Consider the following 24,226-nt stretch of genomic DNA (forward strand, 5'->3'; position numbering starts at 1 on the left):
ATTGAGAAAGGGGTGCCCTGGGAGTGAAAAAAAAATTTCTCAAAAGGCTATTTGATGCAATTATTTCTATAATTTCAGCCAATCTACATGATGAATTGAATCAAAATAATACTTCTCTCAAGGGATTGTTTTCCTTCATTTTAGGAGTTAAATGATCCCCATAAAGCCAGAGGAGGCATTATTTATAAATGGGATATGTAAACAAACGAGAAGGGAAACCTTGTGTCTTTATCAGTGATTTTCCTACCAATTTTATGGGATTCCCCCCAAATTAAAAGCAATGAAAATACTATATGCTCCTTATCAGGGACTCTGTCTTGCTATGATTTTTCTTCTAATGATTGGATTACAAATACCCAGAAAGTCTAAGGTGAAAAATAGAAAGTAGGGTGTGTTTCTTCCTTTATTATTTTGAAGGTTCGGGCACCAAAAGAGGGTGAATCTTGCTTATAATCCAAAGAACAGGCTTTGATTTGGCCTAGGACACAATGGAGATAATTTGAAATGATAGTAAAAGAAAAAATGAAAAATGCCACCAAACTTTGAAGAGTACCCCTCCTCCACTCATCTTAATTAAAATAATTGATATTATTTTTTGGATTGGGGTATCTGAAGACTACACACATGTCAGAGTGTCTTTACCCAATCTTTAAAAATTTTTATTTGTTCTTTTTTAGCTATGCATGACAGTCAAATATATTTTGACATATTATACATACCTGGAGTATGACTTCCCATTCTTGTGGTTGTAGATGATGTGGAGTTACACTGGTCTTGTATTTATACATGAACATAGGAAAATTATGTCTGATTCATTCTACAGTCTTTCCCATTCCCATCCCCCCTTTCCTTCATTCCCTTTTGTCTAATCTAAAGTACTTCTGTACCCTCACACACATACTTATTGTGTGTTAGCATCCACATATCAGAGAGAGCATTAAACCTTTGATTTGGGGGGATTGGCTTATGTCACTTAGCATGACAGTCTCCAGTTCCATCCATTTACCAGCAAATGCCATAATTTCATTTTTCTTTATACCTTTGCTTGATATTTGTGCTCTTTTTGTCCCAGAAGGTATAAATGAAAGGGTGAAAAAAAAAATTCAAGACTTGATTGCGTTTGGGGCAATTGGTTTGTTTTGGAGCCACATTGCTATAGAAGGGAGAGACTGGCCATTTGGAACTTGCATTCTTTGTACCTGTCCATTAACCATAGACTGATTGTTGGCCCTGGGTCAGACTTTTGGTCTTGGTAGGTAGGAAGGGCCTGTACTCCTTCTCAGGCACTCATGTTTTACCACACTTTTCAGCCCCAGAAGTAACCTCATTAGATGGCTTTGCTCAGGATTGACGGAGTTGGCAAGGAGATCTTCATGTCCTCATAGCACCTAAATTGGAACCAGTCTCCCTTCATAAAAGATTGCTTAGGTTCTTGGGCTGGAGTGGATTTTTATTTTTACTCTAGGATAGTTGAGACCAAGGTCATGCTAAAATGGAATTTCCAGGAAAACAGAAATTAGCTATTTACCTCTTAAGCCTTTGGGGGGAAAAAATTCCATTGCATTTGAAAAATGGGAGATTAACTGTGTCAGCATTGTTCCGTTTCTGCTTTATTAATGATTTAATATATCTACAAAGACTTAATAAATTACAGAAAAGGCCTATAGTGCTCATTCAGACCAATTTTGTTTGCCAGGTACTTCACTTATTTGTTCTAAGAAAATATTCCATTAAACTAAATCCTGTCTTTGTTTCCCTGGTCTATTCTCTCTTCACAGAGCAATAGGAAATGTATTTCCTTTTAACAAATATTTTCTTTTTTTAAAAAATGGTATGCCTGTGTAAGATAGTAACACACAATGATACATAGACAAGCACATTAATTTTTAAAAATACAAAAGTTGGGTTCATCTTCTAAAACATAAGGATTTCCTAGGACATCAACCAGTAATTTTAGAAATGAACCCAAAGTTCCTTACCACCTTTTCAGCAAAGATCATCAGTCATTCAAGATGACAGATTTCTCAAGTCTGTTTATATAGAAGGTATATTTTTGTAGTATTGTGTGTTGAAAATGTGTACAACCAAACAGTCTCATAACAAAAGGAAAAAAAACCCACTGTTTGTCAGGCAGGCAAGTTTATTCTCGACTGGCATTTGTACGTCTGTGGGTACATTTGAGGCCTTACCCCAGAAATCATAATCACTCGTAGAATACCAGACCTTTCTGCTGTGTCGTCTCCATAAGTGCTTCTTCAGAGAACTCAGGCTGCAGGATGGAAAGCTAAGAAGGCAATTCACACCCAGGACATCCACTGATGTTTGCATCAAACAGGGGCACCATGAGGATGATCCTCTTCTAGGAAGTCCTCAGGGCCACCTGGTGAACTCACATTGTCCTAAGGATCATATTCCCTAAGTTCATGTCTGAGCTCTTGCCTATCTCCAGAACCTGCAAGGTTTATGCCAACTCCCTACAGGATGTCCCCATCTTGGATGTTCCACTTCACACCTAAAACTCAATGCATCCACTGTCTGCACCATCGGACCCACCCCAATGTTCCAGGTCTCACCATCCACAAGTTGTCCAATCCAGAACCACCTGAAATCCAACTGAAGTGGCCTGGTTTGTCCAGGTTTTACCATGGTTTTTCACATGGTTTATCTTGGGAGAGTCTCCCTGGTCATCCTGGTGTCCACTGAAACTCTATCCTTTCCTTTATACCAGATCCAGTCAATTACCAAGTCCTGTCAACTCTAGTTCCCTTTAAGATGCACAGATCTGGCCACTCCTTCCCCACTCCCATGCTGCTGGTTCAAGGCTAGGCTGCTTTCATTGCTCACCTGGGAGGTGTGGTAGTGGCCTCCCACCTCACTGCCCCTACTCCCCTCCCTTTCATCTATTGTCCCCTGCAGCCAGAGGAACATTTCTGAAGAGCCAGTCTCATGACTCACGTGCTCGCACACACACACACACACACACACACACACGTGCACATGCATGCATGCCATGCACACACACATAGGCACACTGTAGCTTAGATCCTTGGGGAAGTCCACTCTCCCTTCAGGGTAACATCCAGACACCTTGCCGTGTCATCAGAGGCCCTTCATTATGTGATCCCTGCTTAACTTTCTGTCTCTATCTCCTCCTTCCTTTCTTTTATTTTTTAAGCAAATTAACCAGTTTATTAGATAATAAAGGATATGATAAAGGATGTAGATAAGCAGCTAGCTGAAGAGGTCCACAGGATGAGGTCTTCAGGGTGCCCACCACAGGAGCTTCTGTCTTTGTGGAAGCGAGATACACCCCTCTTCTGGCACATGGTTGCATTACCCAACCCAGAAGCTCTCCAAACCCCATACTTCAAGAATCTTGATGGAAGCTTCACCACATTGGTGTGATCCATTGTTCACTTCCAAGCCTTTCATCCTCCCTGAGGTTGGGGGCGGGCTGGGAACTCCAGCTTCCTTATGACCTGGTCCTTCTGATGGCCAGTGCCTCTCCTGAAGCTGTCTGGGATATTCAGTTTCTCACTGCTTGCTTCCTCTCATGGCAGGGTCCTTCAGAGGCTGTGTTTGCTTTGCCACTGAGCCATGTGGGGACTGCTGTCTCTGCCCAGTCGCCCACCCTACCTCCACCCCCTCCCCTCCATAGCTTGGCTTCTGCCTTCCATAGAGACCAAGCATCATGATGCTCTCTTCTTGGAGGCTTTTTGTGACATTCTTGCCACCTGCTCCATCTTTAGACCCCTCCTCCCTGGGCTCCTGAAGTACCACCTGCCATTTTCACTGATGCACAAACCCCACATCTTCCAATTATCATTGGCTTGTTGTGTCCTCAGTAGACTTTTAAGGTTGGGCCTTATTTGTCTGCCACGGGTCCCAGCTCAGGGCCTTGCACTTGCAGGTGCTCTGTAAATCTTTATTTATGAAGATGCTCACGAGCACCATGCCCATGAGCTGGGACAATGGGTTCCAGCCCCAGTTCTTCTATCCCCAACTGTGTGGCTTTGGGGCCGTCATCACCCTTCTCTGGGTTTCTATTTTCTCACCTGTAAACTGAGCATTTGGGCCTGATGACTAAGGGACTTCCAGCTCTGACATTATGATCACACTTTTCTCTGATTTCTCACTGACCTTTCTAATAAGAAGGGGAAAGCAAACAGTCTCAGAGTAGGTTTGCAACAAGAGCCAGAGTATTTGCTGCAGTGAAATTCAAGTTGGATGATGTGTCTTCTCACATTTGGGGCAAAGATGCTGTTGTAAAATGTTATTTTTGGTTCCAGCAGAAATGAGGTCATTTAAATGCTGCAAGACAGCTCCCTTTAATGTTCCACCCCTGTTTTAGTAAATAAATCCCTGATTGGCTCCGGGGAAGCAATGCACGTGTGGACTTACACAGTAGTTGGCAGCATGCAGGAGAGGGTAACGCTGACGACCTTAGTTCAGAAGTCCACAGCACCTCCTTTTTCGTGGTTTGGCTTTTTCTCAATAGGCTAACAAAGTTTCATTGCCCTTTAAGCCAATGTAAGAGAAAACAAATGCCCGAACCATCTGCCTAGACATAGTCTGTTTCAGAACTCAGTTGTCTCTACAACTGGATCGGTGTTCACGTGTTCACATATTGAACGTTGGCGAACACACAGGTCTCACATCTGGTTCAGCCTTTTAACAGTCTCAATTGTCCAAAGGACCATAAGATTAGTGGATAAATGTTCCTTTTTGTGTATTCCATCGTATTTGTGGAAAATTGATATTATGTGATAAGACTCTGTTCCTGAGGGTAGAAAGTCTTCAGTTGTACTGATAACTAGCTTCTTTATCAGTTATGCTGATAACAAGGAAACCTGCACTGATTTCTTTGAACATTCCCCTTAAAATTTTTTACTTTCAATTATGGGGAAATAATCATTAATGGATGAAGATGAAGATCTGGTTTCACTGCTAAATGAGGTAACAAGGTTCCATGTCCTGTAGTATTTATACCATAGAAGGGACTGTCAACAACACATAAGCAATGAATCATAAGGTCCAAAGGGGACAAATATAAATGAACTAAACGGGGTGAAGTGCACGATGGCTGGGCAGTGTCATAGGTAGAGGGCTGGTTGATATTGGGTGTCGGTGAAGAAGGACCTCCTTATAGAGGTGATGTTTGAGCTGAGCCTGAGAGTCAGGAGAGGGCAGCCCTGAGAAATCATGGCTCAGAATGTTCCCAGGAAGGAACCAGCAAAGACAGCAGCTCTAAGACAGGAACAACAGAGTGTCCCAGGAGTGAAGAAACCGAGTGCCAGGAGATGATTCTGAGAGTGGACAGGGCCACCTTACAAAGGTTCCCAGCTGCCATCCCAGAGTTTGGACCTTCCTCTTGGTCTGTGGGGAGTCACTTCAGCCATTGGAGCATCTACGCTGAGTGCCTCATGTCCTGTGCTTCTTAGTCCCCTGGGTGTTTAATGGAGAACATTATAGGAGGTGAAGAATGAAACAGGAGACCAGATCAGAGGCTATCATGGTCACCACGCTGAAAATGCTGGTGGCTTTGATAGGGTGCTTATGGGGAAGATGAGCAGAAGCAGATCTATTTAGGGAATAGAACCTACAGATGTCTCGCATGGTTATGATGTTGGCAGTGAAATATCATTTTATTTGCATGCTCGAGAGCTTTTGGCTTGCATATCCTCTGTAGCTTGAGTAGATGACAGTCCTGTTCTCATTGAGATGAGAAATCCAGGAGTAGGAGGGGAAGAGTTTTGTTTTGACTGTACTGAGGTGTGAATTAAATACCCGTGTGGAATTGTAAGAAGGCAGTTGGAAATATATTTAATATTGTTATATTTAAGTTAGCCTATTTGTTTTGGACAAGTACCAGCTTTAGCCTAATAAACTTCAGACACTCATTTTATTTTTAACTGAACATTGCTTTTGCTATAGGCAACTCAATTTAATACTGGCAATTAAAACTGATAATGTTTGCCTCTTGCTGCTTGTGTCTTCCTTTCTATTCCTCTGAACTCCTTCATTAGATGATCAAGAAATCCCAAGGCAAGGAAACTTGGCATTGATTTCTTTGAACATTCCCCTTAAAAATTTCTATTTTCAGTTATAGGGAGAAAACCATATCATTGGACGAAAGTGAAGGAGATCTGGGTTTTTACTGGAATAGTTAGAGATATTACAGACTGTCCTTTCTACCCTCTGAAGCCACTTATATTCAATATATGTTTTGTCTTACTTATTTTTATCTTTTATTTTTTTAATATTTTTTAATGCCTTCATTTTTATTTATTTATATATGGTGCTGAGGATCGAACCCAGGGCTTTACACTTGGTAGGCGAGCGCTCTAACTCTGAGCCACAACCCCAGCCCTCTTACTTATTTTTAACTAGCTGTAAATGTGTTGGGACAGGGGAGGGTGTGAAGTGGGTATGTTAGTGCTCTTGATGAAAATTGTCTTGAACTTCTCTGCCAGAATAAACATTTAGGTCATTTATCTACCTACATGAACATAGTTTTGCAAGTTTCTTATCACAGGTTCTAATTCTAAAAGCATTTTAAAATTAAAAGGAGCATATCTAGTGTTATTGCACCTACTGTGAATCATACAGGTTCTGTTTATAAAAGAGGAGAGTAAACGGGTGTGGAGGGGAATAATGGCATAAACCAGTAATGGAGGTAGATAGGTTGTTATTACTTTGGGGCTCAATCTAAATAAAAGAGTTTCTTCTTTCTGGACTCCAATTACATACCTTGGTGCTGTTTGGAAAGAGTTGCCCAGCTTTTCTGTGCTGGGGAGGGAGGACTGTCTCTCATCTGCTAGAACCCAGGAACCATGATATCTCTTCCATAGAAAGAAACAGGTCAAGCCACTGTCCTGCTCTTGTGTCTCTCACTGCACCATGAGGCCCAGGGAGACAGCCACAGGCTGTCTGGGATTCTGGCGTGGGAGACCCAGCAAGCCAGGACAACTAATCAGCCCTCCTGAATGTGTTGTTTTTGGTGATATCCGCCAGGCATTGGAGTCTCTTATATTAGAAGTGTTGAAAGCTGCCATCTTGGTGATCACATTGATTCCCAAGGATGGCTTTCTGGAAATAGTGGGGCAACAAGAGACTTTAACGTCCAGGGGAGAATGTTTCTGAATGGGAAAGAGAAAGGTGTTCCAGAGGTCAGAGGCAGCAAACCAAAAACTGTGAAGTCCAAAGTGAGACTACTGGATGAAATAGGGATCGATGACAAGTTCATGAACGAGTGTGGTAAGCCAGTGACTTCTGAAGTTACATTTGGCCAGACAAGCTTCATTTGTCTGTGGTCAGAGGATGCAGGAGACACTTGGCACCACTGCCTGTTGCTGGAATGACGGAGTCCCACCGAGCAGCACTGTGCTAGAAAAAGTGTAGGATCCAACAGGTCTCTGTCTGCTAATAATTTCCCTAGACATTCCTATTGCTGCACATCAGTGACTGCTCAACATCTGGTTTTTTCACTATTGCATAAAGTTTCATTTTAGTTTCTGACAGTGTGTATTTCAGATTTTCCAAATGCTTCACATTCTTTCTCCCTTGCAAGCAGCTTGAAAGGGCAGGTTGCCTATTTCTAGGGGGTGATGGTTCCATTGGGCCTTCATGATAGATGAAGAAAACAGAGAGCTTTTGTTTTATATGGTGAGAAATATATTGTGACCCAGGACTAAAAGAACCACAGGGATGAGCCTAGATTAAGACCCCCCAAATAAATCATTTTTCAAGATTTTGCTTTCATTTTTCTGAATAGCTAAGTATCTGAAAGAATTCAATGAGTTTGCAGTGAGTATGCTTGCATCCTCAGAATAAAATAAGGATCAAAGGGAAGGATTAACCAAAGCAGAGAAGCTATCTGCAATCCGATAACTTAAAGACATTTATTAGTTTTTAAAATATTTTTAAATGACAGATTGTTATAGGGGTTGGAACAGTTTTTAAATGTATTTAAGAAGCATGTAGACCAATGTCACCAATCCTATGAACCAACAGTTGATATCAACATTAATTTTCTGTACAAGATCTCATTTGGATTGAATTCAGTATGCTTTCAACATACATATATGTGTGTGTGTGTGCACAATTGCATATGTTCATATAAGTACAGATTGAGCATCACTAATCTGAAAATCTGAAATCTCCAAAATGCTCCAAAATACAAAAACTGTGGAGCACCAACCTCACGACACAATTGGAAAATTCCACACCTAACTTCATGTAATACATCACAGTCAAAACACAGGTGCACTAAAAATATTGTATAAAATTACTTCAGGCCATATGTATAGGGTACATATGAATCATAAATGAATTTTTGTTTAGATTTAGGTCTCTTCCAAAGATATCTCATTATGTATATGCAACTATTACTACACCCCCCAAAAAATCTGAAATCTGAAACACTTATGGTCCCAAGCATTTCTGATAAGGGATACTAACAAATAGTATATGATTGGGGCTGGGGTTGTGGCTCAGCGGTAGAGCACTTGCCTAGCACATGTGAGGCCCTGGGTTCAATCCTCAGCACCACGTATAAATAAATAAAACAAAGATATTGTGTCTAACTACAACTAAAAAATAAACATTTAAAAAACATAGTATATGATTACCTATATTCATTATGTAACTGCTAGGTGTTATGCTGACACCTATTTCCATAAATATCTCATTTAACCCTAACAGCCAACCTAGAAATACCAATCCTTATTCTCATGTTAGGGGCAAGGAAACAGATTTGTACACATTACATGACTCATAAGTTACAGATGGCAGAACTAGGTTCAAACTAGTTGAAGTCTCCTGAGGCCAAGACATGATCTTTCTTCTTTTATTAATTAGTAGCTATGAAAAATAAAAGGATTCAGACTAAGCCACTGTGTACCTACAGAGTAGCATGTAGGTCTCAGGAAGAAGCAGTTTCATTTAACAGGACCCTGGTCAGGAATTCAGTAATCACACTTACTGGGCTGTCCAATATCAAAGCCACTAGCCACAGGTGGCTATATAAATTTAATTAGAATTCGGTGAAATTAAAAATTCAGGTCCTCTGTCACCACCAGCTGCATTCAAACACACCATCGCCACCTGTGGCCAGTGGTTCCATATTGGGTGGCACAAACAGAACATTTCCACTATCACAGAAAGTTCTATTGGACAGCACTGCCAGCCAGAGGCTGGTCCAGTCCACAGGAGCTTTTCCTTCTGGGATGAGCTGTGAGGGCTCTTGCTGAGCGATGGATATTTGGCGAGACATGACAGCTCTGTGCTCCGGGTGGGTGCCACATGTCTGTTAGCGTCCTTCACGCATGTTCACTTTTTCTTCTAAGGAGGAAGTTGGTCGGATATGGAAGATGGAGCTGCTCAAAGAATCAGATGGGCTGGGAATTCAGGTTAGTGGAGGCCGAGGATCAAAGCGCTCACCTCACGCTATCGTTGTCACTCAAGTGAAGGAAGGAGGTGCCGCTCACAGGTGACTAGATAACTCTCCCCTGTCTCTCTGTCTCCTGTCCTCCCCTCCCCTTTCCTGGGTGCTTGTCCTCTTCCGGTTGGTCAAAGTCCTAATAATTATAGTTTATAAAGATCCTTTGGGTGCGTGGGAGGAAATCAGGCAAGAACAGTGCTAATCACACCTCTCTGAGCACAGGAAGTGGCTAATTGGTGAGGAGAGTGCAGGATTTTCCAAACCACGGAGTCAAGGTTGGGTTTCTTTCTACACCAGACGTAGTTTCAAGCAGATGTTATTGATCCTACTTCTTGGAGGCTGGTACTATGGAATATGTGGTTACTTATCAGGAATATGCTGGTAAGCAGAACACCACATCCCTGACGTCTTAACTCCCTGAGACTGTGACTGAGACTCAGGAAAGCGATTCCTTTCCACTGTGACCACAGTTCATGTACTAGGGCTTCCCTTGTCAGGTCAATCAGGATTTCACACACACTTAATGCACATGTGTCTGTTGGGCAGATGTGGAAGGGAAAGAAATAAATGTGAATTCCTTTCCATGTGACCTGAAAACAGTTCATGATTAAAAGCTTATTTTTTAATCTGAACAATCATCGGATATAAGAAGAAGCATTGGCTAGAGCATGTGCAAAAAAAGGAGATCAATTTGAGTGTGAGGGATGCAGCTCAACCAAAATATCAGGCATGTTCTTTGCCCTGCTAATTGCTTCCATTCATGTAATGGCGGGGTGGGTGCAGGTGCTACCTTCCCACATGTGCACAGTAAGTATATAAAGAGAAAGTCACTGATGAGGGAGGAGATTGACTTTTATCTAGTCTGGAATTGTTCAGTCCAGGTACCCTGATTCTAAGGGGGATATGACCAGAGCAGGATCAGCCTGCCCAAGAATGAGAGGGAACTCAAGTATGTCTCATGAGATGTAGTTGAAGGAGCTAGAGGCATTTAGTCTGAGAATGCAAAATTAAGAAGAGGACCAGGAAACAGCAGCAAAACGTTTCCTGCTTCTCAATCCTCTTAGAGAGGAAGAAGCTAATAACTAAAGTAGAGAAAGGTTAGCTACAACTGTCAGTTATCTGGGTGACAGGAATTATTAAAAGATTAAAACCTGAGATGGTTTTAAACCAAGTGAGCATTACCAGACTTCCCATGACACATGCTTTAATGAACTCCCACCAGGTAGCCATTTTCCCACAAATCCTAAGCTTAGGTTCTAGTCTATCTTTGGCAAGTTGGCAATTAGGAAATTCCTGTGCCCAGAGATAAGCTTTGCATGGAACTGTGTTTTGTCTATTTCCCACCGGAATCCCTTCTAATGGCTCTCATCATTTTCCGTTCATTCTCAGCATGGAGTTGTATGTCTAGCTTTGCTCCGGGGTGTTGACTCCCAAGTGGAACATTCTGGCTAATAACAGGAGAAGAGAGAAATGAAATTAGAGTGAAATAGGAAAGGGGCTGGGCTGAGGCTGGTCTTGTGGGTATTATAGATAAGCAAGACCAGGGACACTGGCCAGAGCCCTTGGATTTTTTTATACCAGAATCCCTCTCCTCGGGATTACCTACGGAGTCCACCCACACTCCTAGTCTTGAGATTCTAGGGGTTTTCTTCCTCCATGATTTTTCTATTCCCTTCTTCTGCCTTTTCAAGCAACCAGAGGTGCCCTTAGCATTTCTGTGCTTCAGGGATATTTTTCCCCCCCTGGGGTGTTGGGGATTGAACTCAGGGCCTTGTACATGCAAGGCAGGCACTCTACCAACTGAGGTATATCCTCAGCCCATGCTTCGGGGATTTTTGAAGGACAGCAAATAAGGCTGTCAGATGTCTGTGCTGCCTTCTGTCTTCTGTTAAAGCCTGAATTTATAAAAATAAAAAGATTATGATTATGTCCTAAAGAAAGGTGACAGAGAGAAACAGCTGAAGACAAGAGGTAAGGATGAAAGGAGAGAAGTTGGTTGAAAGAAAGCAAGAGAGAGAGAGAGACAGACTAGACTAGAGAGAACAGAGTTGGCTGGATCTGCCCACAGCAGCCCCTGGGTGCCCCTTTGAAGGATACTGTAAACCCTAGGTGAAGGTTTGTTCACCTTATCAGATTTGAAGCCATCTGTGGCTCCTTTAGGATTTCAGGATACCAGACCATTGGAGGCCCAGTTGGAACCCATGGAAGAGGCCTGCCCAGTGTTCTGGCATAGTGTGCCACGGAGAGCCCTGAGTCCCAAGGAGACAATTTCCAGGGACAGGAGAGGTTCCTTCCATCCCACCAGGAAGAAAGCTCTGGATCACCCATAGTTTAATTTAAAGGAAATCAAGAAACAGAAAATGTTTGTACACCCATGTTTACAGGCCAGGTCTGCTACCTACCATAGCAAATTAAAGTTTATTATTTTGATTTACCCTTCTCCTTAGGAAGCTTGGTTGTAAGGATCCAATGATTAAAAACGAAAGTACAGAAAGATTTCCCCCCCAAGGTCCTGTAACCTTGTTGGGGGTGGGGGAGGGCAGAGACCATAGAGTGTGGTGGTCACAGGTTCCCCAGAGGAAACCTGGTAAGGGTCCTGTCATCTGGGAAGAGAAGGGGCTGTGGGTCAGGGAAGGCTGTGATGGGCTTAGGATACCCTTGCTGGCCCTGGACTGAGCTCAGTGACTGGGTTGTGGGGACAAGATGACAGGTTTAGAAAGAGGATGACCTGACTTCCCCAAAACCCTGGGGTCTGGGTTTCTCTGTCCCCCTCCCCACCTAGTTGGGTGCTTCATGGACACCGATGTCAATAATGGGGGAAAGCTGAAATTCTAGAAATTTTCCCTCCTCTAGTGGGAATCTGGACTCAAAATATAAGGCTGTTCCATCCCAGACTGTCTTTGGTTGTCACCGCTTCCTCTGTAGCCCGACTTTAACTGTCCCTTCTCATGACCTCCTTCACTCCTGGAGAATGACCCTTCTCAGGCCCAGGACATCTTGATGAGGGATTTTTTTTTTCATCTCCATTTCCTCAGGGATGGCAGACTGTCCTTGGGAGATGAGCTGCTGGTAATCAATGGTCACTTACTGGTCGGGCTCTCCCATGAGGAAGCTGTGGCCATTCTTCGTTCAGCCACTGGAATGGTGCAGCTGGTCGTGGCCAGCAAGGTAGGTAGTTTTGTTCAGTTTTTGAAAAAACTTCGAATGGTGGTGGTGGGTTTGGCGTCGAGCCCTCCCCCTGCCACACCCGGGTGCGGATGTGCCTGCACACGTTGACCCTGGGCCCTGATCCGCAGGGCAAGCCAACGTGGAGGCCCTCCTCAGCTGAAGTACATTCCATTCGTTTTGCTTTTCTTTGAGAGTCTTTAAAGATACATGTTGCAGGGTGAAAAGATAATAATAGAACTAAGGAAAAGGTAAGAACGGTAAGGTGGAAGGAAGGACGGTGTGGAGGGAGAAGCAGTTCTCCCAGGAGAAACTAGAAAGGGGGTATGGAAACCTGGACGGCAGGGAAGAGGGAGGTGGGGGATTGTATCTTCAAGTTCAGAAGGAAAAGAAGACCCGGGGTCCTCCATGGGCAGGCCTCGCTGGGGGAAGCCTTGGGGGTCTTTTGCTCCCTCCACCCTGCGCCTTTCCTTCCTCCCAGTTCTACAGATGAAGAGTGAGGCCGAGCCTCCATTGGCTGGCTTCCATGTTGCAGGGGCCGGGATGCCCTGAGCATCTGGCCATCAGCAGGCCCCCAGCATCTGCGCCACTCCCCCAGCCCTGGTCACCAGTCTTTAAGTGCTAGAGAAAGAGTGCAGGCTCCACAACTCTGATGAGAAAGGGGGGCACTGACCTCTCTCCTTCCTGTCACCTGATTGTGCTGTTGGTGAGACTCGGAAAGAGTTCGTGTGAATGAGCAATTAGTGAACAGAGCCTGGGGACTTCCTTCCACTTCTGGCAGGGAGACTGGGTGTGAGGCCTTGTGCACCTTCTCACACTACGCTGTTGCTTGTCAGGGTGATTCTTTTCCTATCATCCCTGCTGTTTTTTAACCTTGCATCTGAGGTTTATATATATATATATATTCCCATTTAGATTCCAAGATTGGTTGCTGATTAGAGGAATACAATTGGTGCCTCTTATCCATAAGTTCTGCATCTGCAGGAAGGACTAGTAACCTAAGGATTATTTGAAGTACGTGGGAGGATGTGTAGGTTATATGCTATACACTATTTTATAAAGGGACTTGAGCATCCTTGGATTTTGGTATGGGGGAGCGTGTCCCAGAACCGATCCCCCAGAGGTACTGAAAGTCAACTGTATTTAACCAGTAGATTAGAAGAATACTTGGAGCTATCTGAAAAAAAAAAAAAATCTGCTTTTATTCCTTTTCACTTTTTACCCCAGATCCTTGACTGGACTTTCAGGCTTCCAATATGCAGAGCCTTGGTGAAGGCTCAGTGGGAAATGCAGACATCTGAGCCCCTGGAGGCAGGAGCTGAGCCCATTCTAGGTCCTTTCCTCCCCTTCCAGAAGTTCCATGGGGTCCTCCAGGGTATCCTAAGTCCCTGGAGCTCCACACAAATGCCTGCCTGAGGGCTGTCTATATCCCTCACTGGGGACAAGGAAGGACAGCGGTCCTCAGGATGTCCCCTGTCAGCCTGCCGAAGGCCCCTGGAGGGAAATGCTGCCCCAGAGAAGGAGAAACCATTTCCTCATTTTGCCAGACCTACCAGAGCCGGAAAGCACAGCTCCCCTCCCCACAGCTGCAGCTCGAGAACCTGGGGTCCTGCCTGAGCTCTGTACCATGTGTCACCAAGCCTTCATCTCTGTGCTGCCTGATTTTTTTCAGCTAGTTTGGAAAATAAGGAAGGAGGGACATCTTTTCTACATCAAGCTGTTATCCACAAACAAAAAATATACACTATTAAAACAAAAAGGGCCCCTCACACACAGAGCTAATAATGAAGGGGGATCCGCTGGGCTCTGAAATCTAGTTCCCAGGGGATGCCTGGTCTCTGATCTCACGAACCACCTTAAAGGAAGAGAGGACACTGCCAGGGCTTCTCACCTATTATCTATTATCTCCTTGGATTCTTAAGAGTACAAATCCCATGATACAGGTATGGGTTCTTTTTATTCAAAGGATGGAATTGAAACGCCAGTTAACTTGCTGTGGTGATGCGGCAGTAGATAGCAAACGCAGGGGTTATGCCGAGTCCTCCAGACTTCAAAGTTCATGCTGCTTCTCATACTCCATGCTGCCCTTCAAGCAAATAAAATATAAAGGACCCCAGACCCAATGGTATTAGGAAAAAACGTAATGTGTTCCTGCCAGAGGCATTGACTTTTAGGGACCCTTGCTGGGTTCTTGTAGGGCTGAGCAACGTGCGGACGACAAGAATGGGTGTCCATCCCGGCTCTTGAGCATCCAGCCCAGTTCCCAAAGGCGTGGTTGGGCCCCTTTTGCAATTAGACAATGAACTGTGGAGCCGCCACTGCTGCTGGTGTCTAACCTCAGCCTCCACCAGCCAAGGTGTTCATCCATTAGGGGGAAAAGAAGTGTCACTTTAGACTCCTCTGGGCACCTGTTCCTCTCTTGTATCTAACAAGGGGAGATAATCCACAGACTTTTGTTGTTGTCTTTATATTTGAATGAAGGAAGCTTCTAACTTGCTGAATAAAGAATAATAAAAATGTAAAATGTCTTGCTGGACATGATGGCACACACCTATAATCCCAGCTACTCAGGACGCTGAGGCAGGAGGATGGCAACTTTAGAACCAGCCGGGGCAACTTAGAACCTGCCTCAAAAAATAAAAAGAGCCAGGATGGAGGTCAGTGGTAGAGCGCCCCTGGGTTTGATCCCTAGTACCAAATGCACACACACATACACACACACACACAGTAGATTCTTGTTATTCTAGATAACAGTCACCTTGTCACAAAATTTTAAGGCATTGTTTGGGAAATATAGCAGTTACAGCAGAGAGGCTGTCTCATGTTTCTGCACAAATAGGTTGTATGTTTATAGTAGGAGCTTATAAAGTCTTTGTTGAAGGAACTCAGAATTTCCAAGTTAGTTTTGCTATTTCTGGAAGCATCACATAGCAATACAGAACTCTCTCTCTCACTCTTTTTTTTTTTTAGTCCTGATTTTTATTACCAAGTAGTAGATTTTTATTATTTCTAATGTAGAAAACCCAGAAAAAAAAATAAAGAGAAGAAAAAGATGAAATTTTGATAATGTCACCAATGATATAATCCACTAAGTGGTGTGTCCTTCCAGCTGGGCACATTTCTTTTAAATGGAGTCAAACACAAGGAGACAGGGTTCACACTGGGGGCAGTCCCACCTAGAATTAAGTGCCAGCACAGCCCTTGAAAAGCCATGCTTCATGGGCACATCCTTGCAACTCCAAGTCTCAGTTTTTTCTTCTGTACAGTAAGAATCAGTGACCACGTCACAAGGATGTCATGGAGACTGTAGGAGATGGAGAGGGCCCTAAGCAGTGGAGGAGCGTTTGGCTTTGTGACTTTATTACCTCTAATTCATTATTACATGCCTCATTAATATCATGCTCATTACTGTCATTTTAATCGGCTCGTTCAAGGAGCAGGGTGCTGTAAGATCCTGCCTTTCCACCCAGGAGGTGATTTCTACAGCCCCCCGTTTTCATGGCTATGGAGTGCTCCTTCCTGTGGCTACCGTGCCATTTACTCACCGATTGGCACCTTTTTTTATTCTTCTGTTAATAGTCCAGCAAAGTTGACATCCCAGAAATTAACTCACCTTTTATTGAGTAACTTTTTCATTTCCGTGGTTAAGAACTAACAACATAATATTCACAAATTGCAAATCTACGATGAAAATTCTTTAGGTTCCTTAAAGGTGGAAGCAGCATCAAACGAGTGACAAATGCCACTGTCATTAGGTGTTCAAGCACTATGGTTTGTAAAGTCCAGTGTTGAATGTGGGTGTTTTTTGTTTTTTGTTTTTCTTTGTCTTCTATTCTGTCAACCTCAAGGCATATGATGATGAAAACTTTCACTTGTTTCCTTCCCTGAAGAAGTGGCTGGTGTGGGAGGGAGGGGAGAGAGCACAGTTTCTCACTGGCCTCTGAGCAGCTCTGCCACTGCACCCCTCCCTCCCTGGACCCCAGCCCCCCATTTGTGGCATTTCCCAGGAGGGTGCCAGACTGCCACGTGTCCTCATTTGCACTCATGAGCACTTAACAATCTCACCTGCATCCCACAGCCTGCTTTGGCCTTCTCTGCACAGAGGAGCAGAGGGCTGGGCTGATGAAGCCTCTTGGAGTCTGATCTTAATGGAGTCTGATTCTATGAATTGTTGTTGACCTTTAAAGGTTGTTCAAGGGCTACTTTCATTGAAAAGACATTCTCGTGTCTCCAAGTTGGCATTTTGATTCAATAAACAATCTAATCTTTTTCTAACGGGCATATGCCGCTGAGATGGTAGCAGGGCAGGGAGGAGGGGGTCATAGATACTTGAGCTCTGTGCTAGGTCTGGGGACGTGGATATGAGTAGAGATGGTGTGAGGTGGGAGGAACACTCATACAGGCAGGGCAAACAGACAAGTGATGTTAGACATACACGCAGGGGAAAAAATAAATAATCAAGGCTATTAGAGAAGACGCCTCCAGGATGATCCCAAAGGAGGAAGCTCAGGCTTTGCCCAAGCACCGGTGGTCAGCAGAACTGGTTGGTGCCAGGGGATAATTCCTGGACCTTTCCTTGCATCCCCACAGGAAAGCTCTGCAGAGGACCTCCTCAGGTTGACCTCTAAGAGTCTGCCTGACTTGACCAGCTCGATAGAGGATGTGTCCTCATGGACCGACAATGAAGACCAGGAGCCAGACGGGGAAGAGGAGGAAGGGACCAGCTCATCCGCCATCCAAAGAGCAGTAAGTGTGACTCTGGTTTCTCCCAGGCTGCTCTTTTGGAATGGTTTCCCTGAAGACATGGGTGTCAGGATCAGAGGAGAAATACTTCAGAGACTGGAATAGACACCAGGAAGGGAAAGGATCTCAGTGCACTCTTTTTGATATTTTTCTCAGAATCTTCCGGAAACATCTGTGAGGGGAAGGCGTTTCATTTCAGAAAAAAAAAAAAAATGAAACTCCAAACAAAATGCATCTGGCTATTGAGTTCAGTGCATAGATCAGGTCTAGGATGCTTTGTGATATAAACAAGGATTTTGTTGCTGCTGCTTCTCGATAGTGTTTGAAAACAAGTGTTCGTGAATCTAAACTTAGACGGCAAGATTTCTGGTTCTGAGTGGAATGTTAGCACAAAGATCACTCAGACAGATTTGTGTAGAAGACAGCTTACCATTTTAACTAAGCCAGGATACCCCGCACAGCTTGGGGCTCTTCCTCACATGGCTGGTGTCACTTCACACCCTCACGTTCTGCACATGTCACCTGGTGTACATGAAGCTGTCAGAACAGCTTCTGGCTCCATGGTCTCCTCTTTGTATCCCAGATCTAAAAAATGTGTCATTTTGTGTGTGTGTGTGTGTGTGTGTGTAAACTCTTATTAGTCCTTTTTCTCATCCAACTAACCTTGGGGAAGGCACCCTCTTCTGCCATTTGGAACCTGTTATTCCTTCCCACCAGCTTTGAACCTAGGTAGCATAGATAGTGTTGGAAAATCAGCTTTGTTGATCATAAGGCCATCAAAGGCAAAAAAAAAAAAATGTATCTCATCTTATTTGCCATAACATGCCATATTACTTTAAGAAGAAAAAGATTTTCCTCTTTACTTTTGGTCCCTGGAGATCAGGGCCACTGTGTACGGTTTTACAGGTTGTAGGCTGCACAAAGGTATCACATCTCAGGAATCACGATTACATCATAAAATTTAGAAGCTTTTATAACATGTGTTCTAAATGATTGATTTCATGATTGATTTCAAACATTTTTCCAGCTGCTTTTCCCTCAAAGGAGGGAGCTTTCTCAGAAGACCAACCTGCAATAGCAGGCACACCTGAACTTAACAAGTGGGGCCGAGGTTGACAGTTTGAAACAACTGTGTGCTGATTCCTATCTTTTTGCGTTATGACCATTCAGTGGCTTTCCTTTGACTTTTGGTAATAGTAGAGACTCAACTAATTTTCATGACCTATCATGCCCTCCATGATTGACCCCTGACTGCTTCTCAGACCTCCCTGTAGACCAAACTGACCCTCAGTTCTATGCAACCACCACAATGCCCATTCCTGAGCCCCTCATGGTGATTACACACTTTCTTGCCACAGGACCTTTGCAAATGTTGCTCTGTCTCTATGGAATCCTCTTTGCATAACTGATTCATGTTTATCTTTTGGGTCCCATAATGTTACTTCCTCAGAGAAACTTCCCGAATATCCTTTTCCAATCCCTCAGCTCTAGCACCACGACCAAGCATGTGCCCTCCTGTGAGCTACTTATCACAGATCTGTTTGATGCCTGGGGGCAGGTCAGACTAAGGTGTGTTTCTCCTACCCGGTGGTGAGCTCCAGGAGGTGAGAAAGCATGATGACTGTTTGGTGGATCTGTAAGACTGAGGCAGTGATCTGGTTGTTGAGTTATATGAAACTAAATTTAACAGTAAGGCTACTGCAGCAAGCCTGAACACAGCCAGCAGCTTGCGGCCCAGCAGCCCAGGTAGCGGATAGGGGGCGAGGGTGCAGGTTTAAAATTTAAAAGCAGAGCGGACATTCACTGAATACCTGCCATTTTCTCAGCTCTGTGCTAAGCCCAGAAAATAATGAAAAATGACAACAAAATCCAACTAGATTTACCTACCATCAATTTTATGGCTATTCCCCTAGCCCACAGCTGACCACAGCATGGCAGCCTCAAAGGGCCTCAGTTTCCTGTGCATGTCCCCATCCCGTTGACCTCAGGGATGCTCCAGGAATAAGCCTTGAGCACGTCTAAGCATTGTGTCTTCTCCCCACCACCTACTCCTCTACTGTCTACCCATCCATCAAGGCCAAGGTCATCCTGAGCTCTTCCTCCCTGCGACCTCCAGCCCCAGGGCTCTGGGCTCTGGGCTAACTCAGCAGTTACCCTCTGCTCCTTGTGGTACAAGAAGGAGCAAGGGCTGTGTCACCATACAGCTAGCAACTCCAGCACTTCACCTCTCTAGCCAGACTCCCTTCGCTGCTGGCTCTGCCAGCCCTGCACTAGCCCAGGGAGTCCCCTTGCTCTCTCCCTCCCTGTGCTCCCAGTCTGGACAGTTCACCCTGGCTGAGCAGGAGCCCTTGGCTGAGCGGCCATGCCTGGGGAGGAGGTCAGCTAGATTTCAATGGAAAGCTCAGTGAGCTCAGGGTCTTCTCCAGAGGGGAGAGGGGACCTTGGCTGCACGTCTGATAAAGCCCCCAGCCTTGGCATAGCACAAAGGCTCTTTATGGGGAAGGTCACAGTCCCATAAATTTTTAAAACTTCGTAAGTCATATTCTCTTGCAAAAAAACTCCAAGCAATTATTTAATTGTCTGGGAATTTTTTTATACCAAATACTGCTTTAATAAATAACACATTGACTATGTTAAATATATTACATGTTGTATATTATAATTTAAATTATAATTTATGCTTACAATTTTTATAGATTCCTTTTGGGAAAATTACACTAATGAACATGTAAAACAATGTGATTAATAGGTAAACTATTTTATTGTTGTTGTTGTTGTTTAAATATATTATCGGTGATCTTCGGAACTGGCCACTTCTAGGAGTATAAGTATCACTATAGCTCAGTTGGTAGAGTGCTTGCCTTGCATGCACAAGGCCCTGGGTTTGATCCCCAGTACCACAGAAAATAATAATAAGAAGAAGAATAAGTATCATCTCTCTAGAGAAAGCCTTTGACCAAGAAATTCTGCTAGAGGAGAATTACATCAAAAATGTGCACAGATATATACAGGCAAAGATATATATACATAGATATCTACATAGAGATAATAAATTTTCACAAATTTATTATGATTTATTACATATAATTTAAATGAATTTCTCTGAAAAAATCAAAAAAACAATATACAATCCTATTTAAAGATAGTCATCTAGAAACATTTTGCTATGCCTTTCTAACTGAATTATTATAGCCCCAAAGGCCATCTATTTTTAATTAAACTTAGAAAACCATGCTTACAAAACATGCTGTGATTTTAGTGATACAATCCTAAGCATGTCCCTGTATTAAAGCCTCTTCTGAAACCGTGGTTTATAATGGCTAATATTCCCTAACATGGAAGTGCCAAAATTTGTGTCGCCAATTTACATCACTCACATGTATATTCAGTTTTTTTTCAAAATGATAAAGATTCTGTATATCTTTGCTCATATATGCCAATGCATATTTTTAATGTTTTTTTTTTTTTTCCCCTTAAATACCTTGTAGCAGAATTGCTTGATCCAAAGTTTTCTCCAGAGAGGTTATACTAACATTCATAGCAGTGGCCACTTCTGTAATCACCAATAACATTGTCTTTAATTTAATTGTTTGTCAATTAATCACATTGTTTTACATGTTTATTATTTTATGTGCTTCTCCAGAGGAATTTCTGTGCATGCTGTCATACACATCTTATCTGGGATACAGTACTTTGTTTGCAAAGAGGCGAGAAACAATGAAACAATCTTTTGTGTGTGTGTGGTGCTCGAGATTGAACCCAGGGCCTTGTGCATGCAAGGCAAGCACTCTACCAACTGAGTTATGTCCCCAGCCCAAGAAACAATCCTACTTCAACAGTCTCCCTTCTCTGGGCCCCTTTTCCAGTTTGTCCCCTGGACCTGGGCACCAACCCTGTCTTAGCCACTCTGGCTTCACACCAGGAGAACCAGTCCTGAGGCAGAACTGTGGGCAGCCAGCCTCCCTGCTCCCCTCCCAGGGTCTGCCCTGATGCGCCTTAGACAAGGGCTGAGCTAGTGAAACAAAAAATTCTTTTAGTTATGGGTTCACAATCCAAGACTCTTGTTTTGTAATTTTTAAAAACTAAAGAACCACTGAAATGAAAGAAATCTGGTACCATTTTAATCAATAAGTCACAAAGGCTCTGATTCCACAGATGATGATGGCTAAACCTGCTGCCCAGGTCCACTCGGACACTGACTGCTTTTGCACCTGTCCGTTGTGGTGTGCTCCAAGTGCTTCCGTTGAGCAAATGTGAGATAAAGGCTAGGGATCTGTCATGAGTGTGCTTTGATTTACTTACCATTGCTACAATAAACAGCAATGAGATTTTTCCTTTCAAAAAACTTAGTATAAAACCATATGTTGAATATCAAGTTTGAAGAGTTTAAACTGGATCAAAAGAAACAGGAAAGGATGGTGGGAAAGACAAGCATTTGCACAATTGCTGTCCTGAATGGGGCTGGCTTCAGTGATAGGGCTCACTCTCCATCACCTGCTCCCAGTGTCACCACCAGTGCATGCATGATTACAGTCTGTCAATTTTGGTCTCAGAAGTCCCTAAGTCTAGACCCCTCCTCCACTCCACCTGAGATCCTTGAGCCCCAGATGGGTCTGTCTTCCTGGAATCTCTCATCTCCATCTCATCTTCTGCTCAGCCATAGTGTTTTAAATGAGAGTCTAGTTCTGTCACTTAAGCAAGTAATATAATTGAGTAGCTCTCAATTACCCTGAAGTTAAAATCTCAACTCCTTAATGTAGAATACAGTCATCCTTCAGCAAGCATGAGCTCTGCATCAGCAGGTTCTACCAACCACGGATGGAGAATAATTTGAGGGGAAAAATTGCACCTGTACAGAACATGGAGACTTTTCTTCTTGTCGTTGTTGCCTAAATAATATTACAACTATTTCCATAGCATCCACATGGTATTAGGCATTATAAGTAATCTAGAGGTAATTTAAAGTGTATAGGAGTATATATATATATGTTTTATGCAAGCACTAAGACATTTATATAAGGGACTTGTACACCTTGAATTTTAGTATCCAATGGGTATCCTGTTACCAATCCCAAGCCTATGGCAAGGAACAACTGTGCTGCCAACCCCAGTCTGGCTGTGCTGCCTGTCTCCTGTGTATGCTCCCAACAGCTCTATGCATGCACACATACACACACACACACACACACACACACACACACACACCACACCACTAGCACTGTGAGCTCTATGTTTCCCCCGTATTCTAGAATTCTCACTACTTGGTGCCTCACACCTCTGTTCTACCTGGAAGACCACCTTCCTTTCCTCACCTGGCAAGATCCTTGGCAACCCAGCCCAACTGTCACTCCACCCCTGAAGCATCCCTTTCCCTGAGCCCTCGGGTTATTTAGTCTATGCTCTGCACTTAGGTAGCACTCTGTATCTATCATAGTGTTTATCATCTTTTTTTGTATCATTTATCTTTTTACTGCTCTATCTTCCTAATTGGACATAAAAGTTTCAAGAGCAAGGAGCAGGAGGGATTAAGCACCTCTCTCTCTATCCTGAGGATGCAGTATAGTACCTGAAGTGTAACAAGGGGTGAGGGTAGGGAAAGATTCTCCTGTGATTTTTTTTTTAGTTGTTGATAGACTTTATTTTATTCAATTATTTACATGTGGTGCTGAGACTCGAACCCAGTGCCTCACACATGCGAGGCAAGTGCTCTACCACTGAGCCATAACCCCAGACCTCTCCTGGGATCTTCTGACCATTCAGAAAAATGTGTGTTCTGTCCCAAGTGTAAATAATCATGGTTCATCTGAAAAAAAAAAAAAAAAAGATGCTTTTTCAGAGGGGGGAAACAAAATCCATGTCCTACCCCTCTGAAAGTGACTTTTTTTTAAATAAAGAAGACGACTTTCAGAATGACGGGGCGGAATATGGGTGATATCTCTTCAGTGAATCAAAACTTGTCTCCTTTTTTTTATATTTTTAACAAAGAACAAAACCCTCAGAAATGGAAGTCATGGTTGTCTCTGCCAAATGTACAGTTGTCACCACTCAGCTAGGAAGAGCTTGTTTAGCACATCAATCAGGAGACCTGTATCCGGCTTCCTTTGGCATCAAGAGAATCAGTTCCAGTGTTTCTGGAATCACAAGTTTGGGGAAATCTGGGAGAACTTTGGGAGATTGGGATTTGGGAAAGATCTCATCTCTCGAAAGGAACAAAGAGCAAAACTGGACCTTGCAACTCTGTAAGTCTGATGTGGGTGTGTGATGCTTTGTCATTGTGGAGGTGAGAACCTGGAAGACGGTACCCTTCAGGTAGATATTCATTTTTGGAAAGAAAGGAGAGGGCCTCTTGTGTTTTGTTTGGATAGAGTAGTTGAGAAATTGTCCACTCTGTGTGTTTGCAGAAGTGTCTGAAGACTTTTATCACAGCATCTGAAAGTGTCATTTCTGGTTGAATCAAGCTGCCCTGGCTGGGGAACTGTCTCTCCTTTGGGGTCTGAACTAGATTTTTCTGGTGAATCAAACTTAAGCATCTGATACAAAAAAAACAAAGAGCACCAAGCGCATGAAGCTGTGATTCGTGTTAAAGCGGTTAGACGTTCCTCCTGACTGGAAATCAGATCTTCACAGGCTAAAACAATTAACACAGAGAAATACTGGCACAGGGGAGCCAGTATTCTTTCCCCACAGCTTCAAGGGGACAGTGTGAAGACTTGGCTGCTTCTCTGAGGTCCTCAGAATTCCTCTAAACCCAGGGCAGTTGCAGTCTCTGCTTAGAGATTCACGCAGGTGTGCAGGTGGTCCCTCGTCTGTCTAATGTGCAGCAGGAGGGTGTGGTGTACGTAGGCTGGCGTCAGATCCCCAGTGCCATCTGGAAAG

At 43.6% G+C, this 24,226-nt stretch overlaps 1 protein-coding gene across 3 annotated transcripts in view; it reads left to right on the plus strand.

Moving 5' to 3' along the window:
* Pdzd2 (PDZ domain containing 2) overlaps positions 1-24,226 on the plus strand; it is a 234,053-nt gene that overhangs the window by 134,330 nt on the left and 75,497 nt on the right. For all 3 annotated transcript variants that reach the window (XM_027936223.2, XM_071612636.1, XM_071612637.1), the window contains exons 3-5: positions 9,348-9,490; positions 12,478-12,610; positions 17,198-17,353. In XM_027936223.2, the coding sequence (XP_027792024.2) occupies positions 9,348-9,490; positions 12,478-12,610; positions 17,198-17,353 (432 nt within the window). The remainder of the gene's footprint in view (positions 1-9,347; positions 9,491-12,477; positions 12,611-17,197; positions 17,354-24,226) is intronic.

Source organism: Marmota flaviventris, chromosome 5, assembly GCF_047511675.1.
Source record: "Marmota flaviventris isolate mMarFla1 chromosome 5, mMarFla1.hap1, whole genome shotgun sequence".
NCBI lineage: Eukaryota > Metazoa > Chordata > Mammalia > Rodentia > Sciuridae > Marmota > Marmota flaviventris.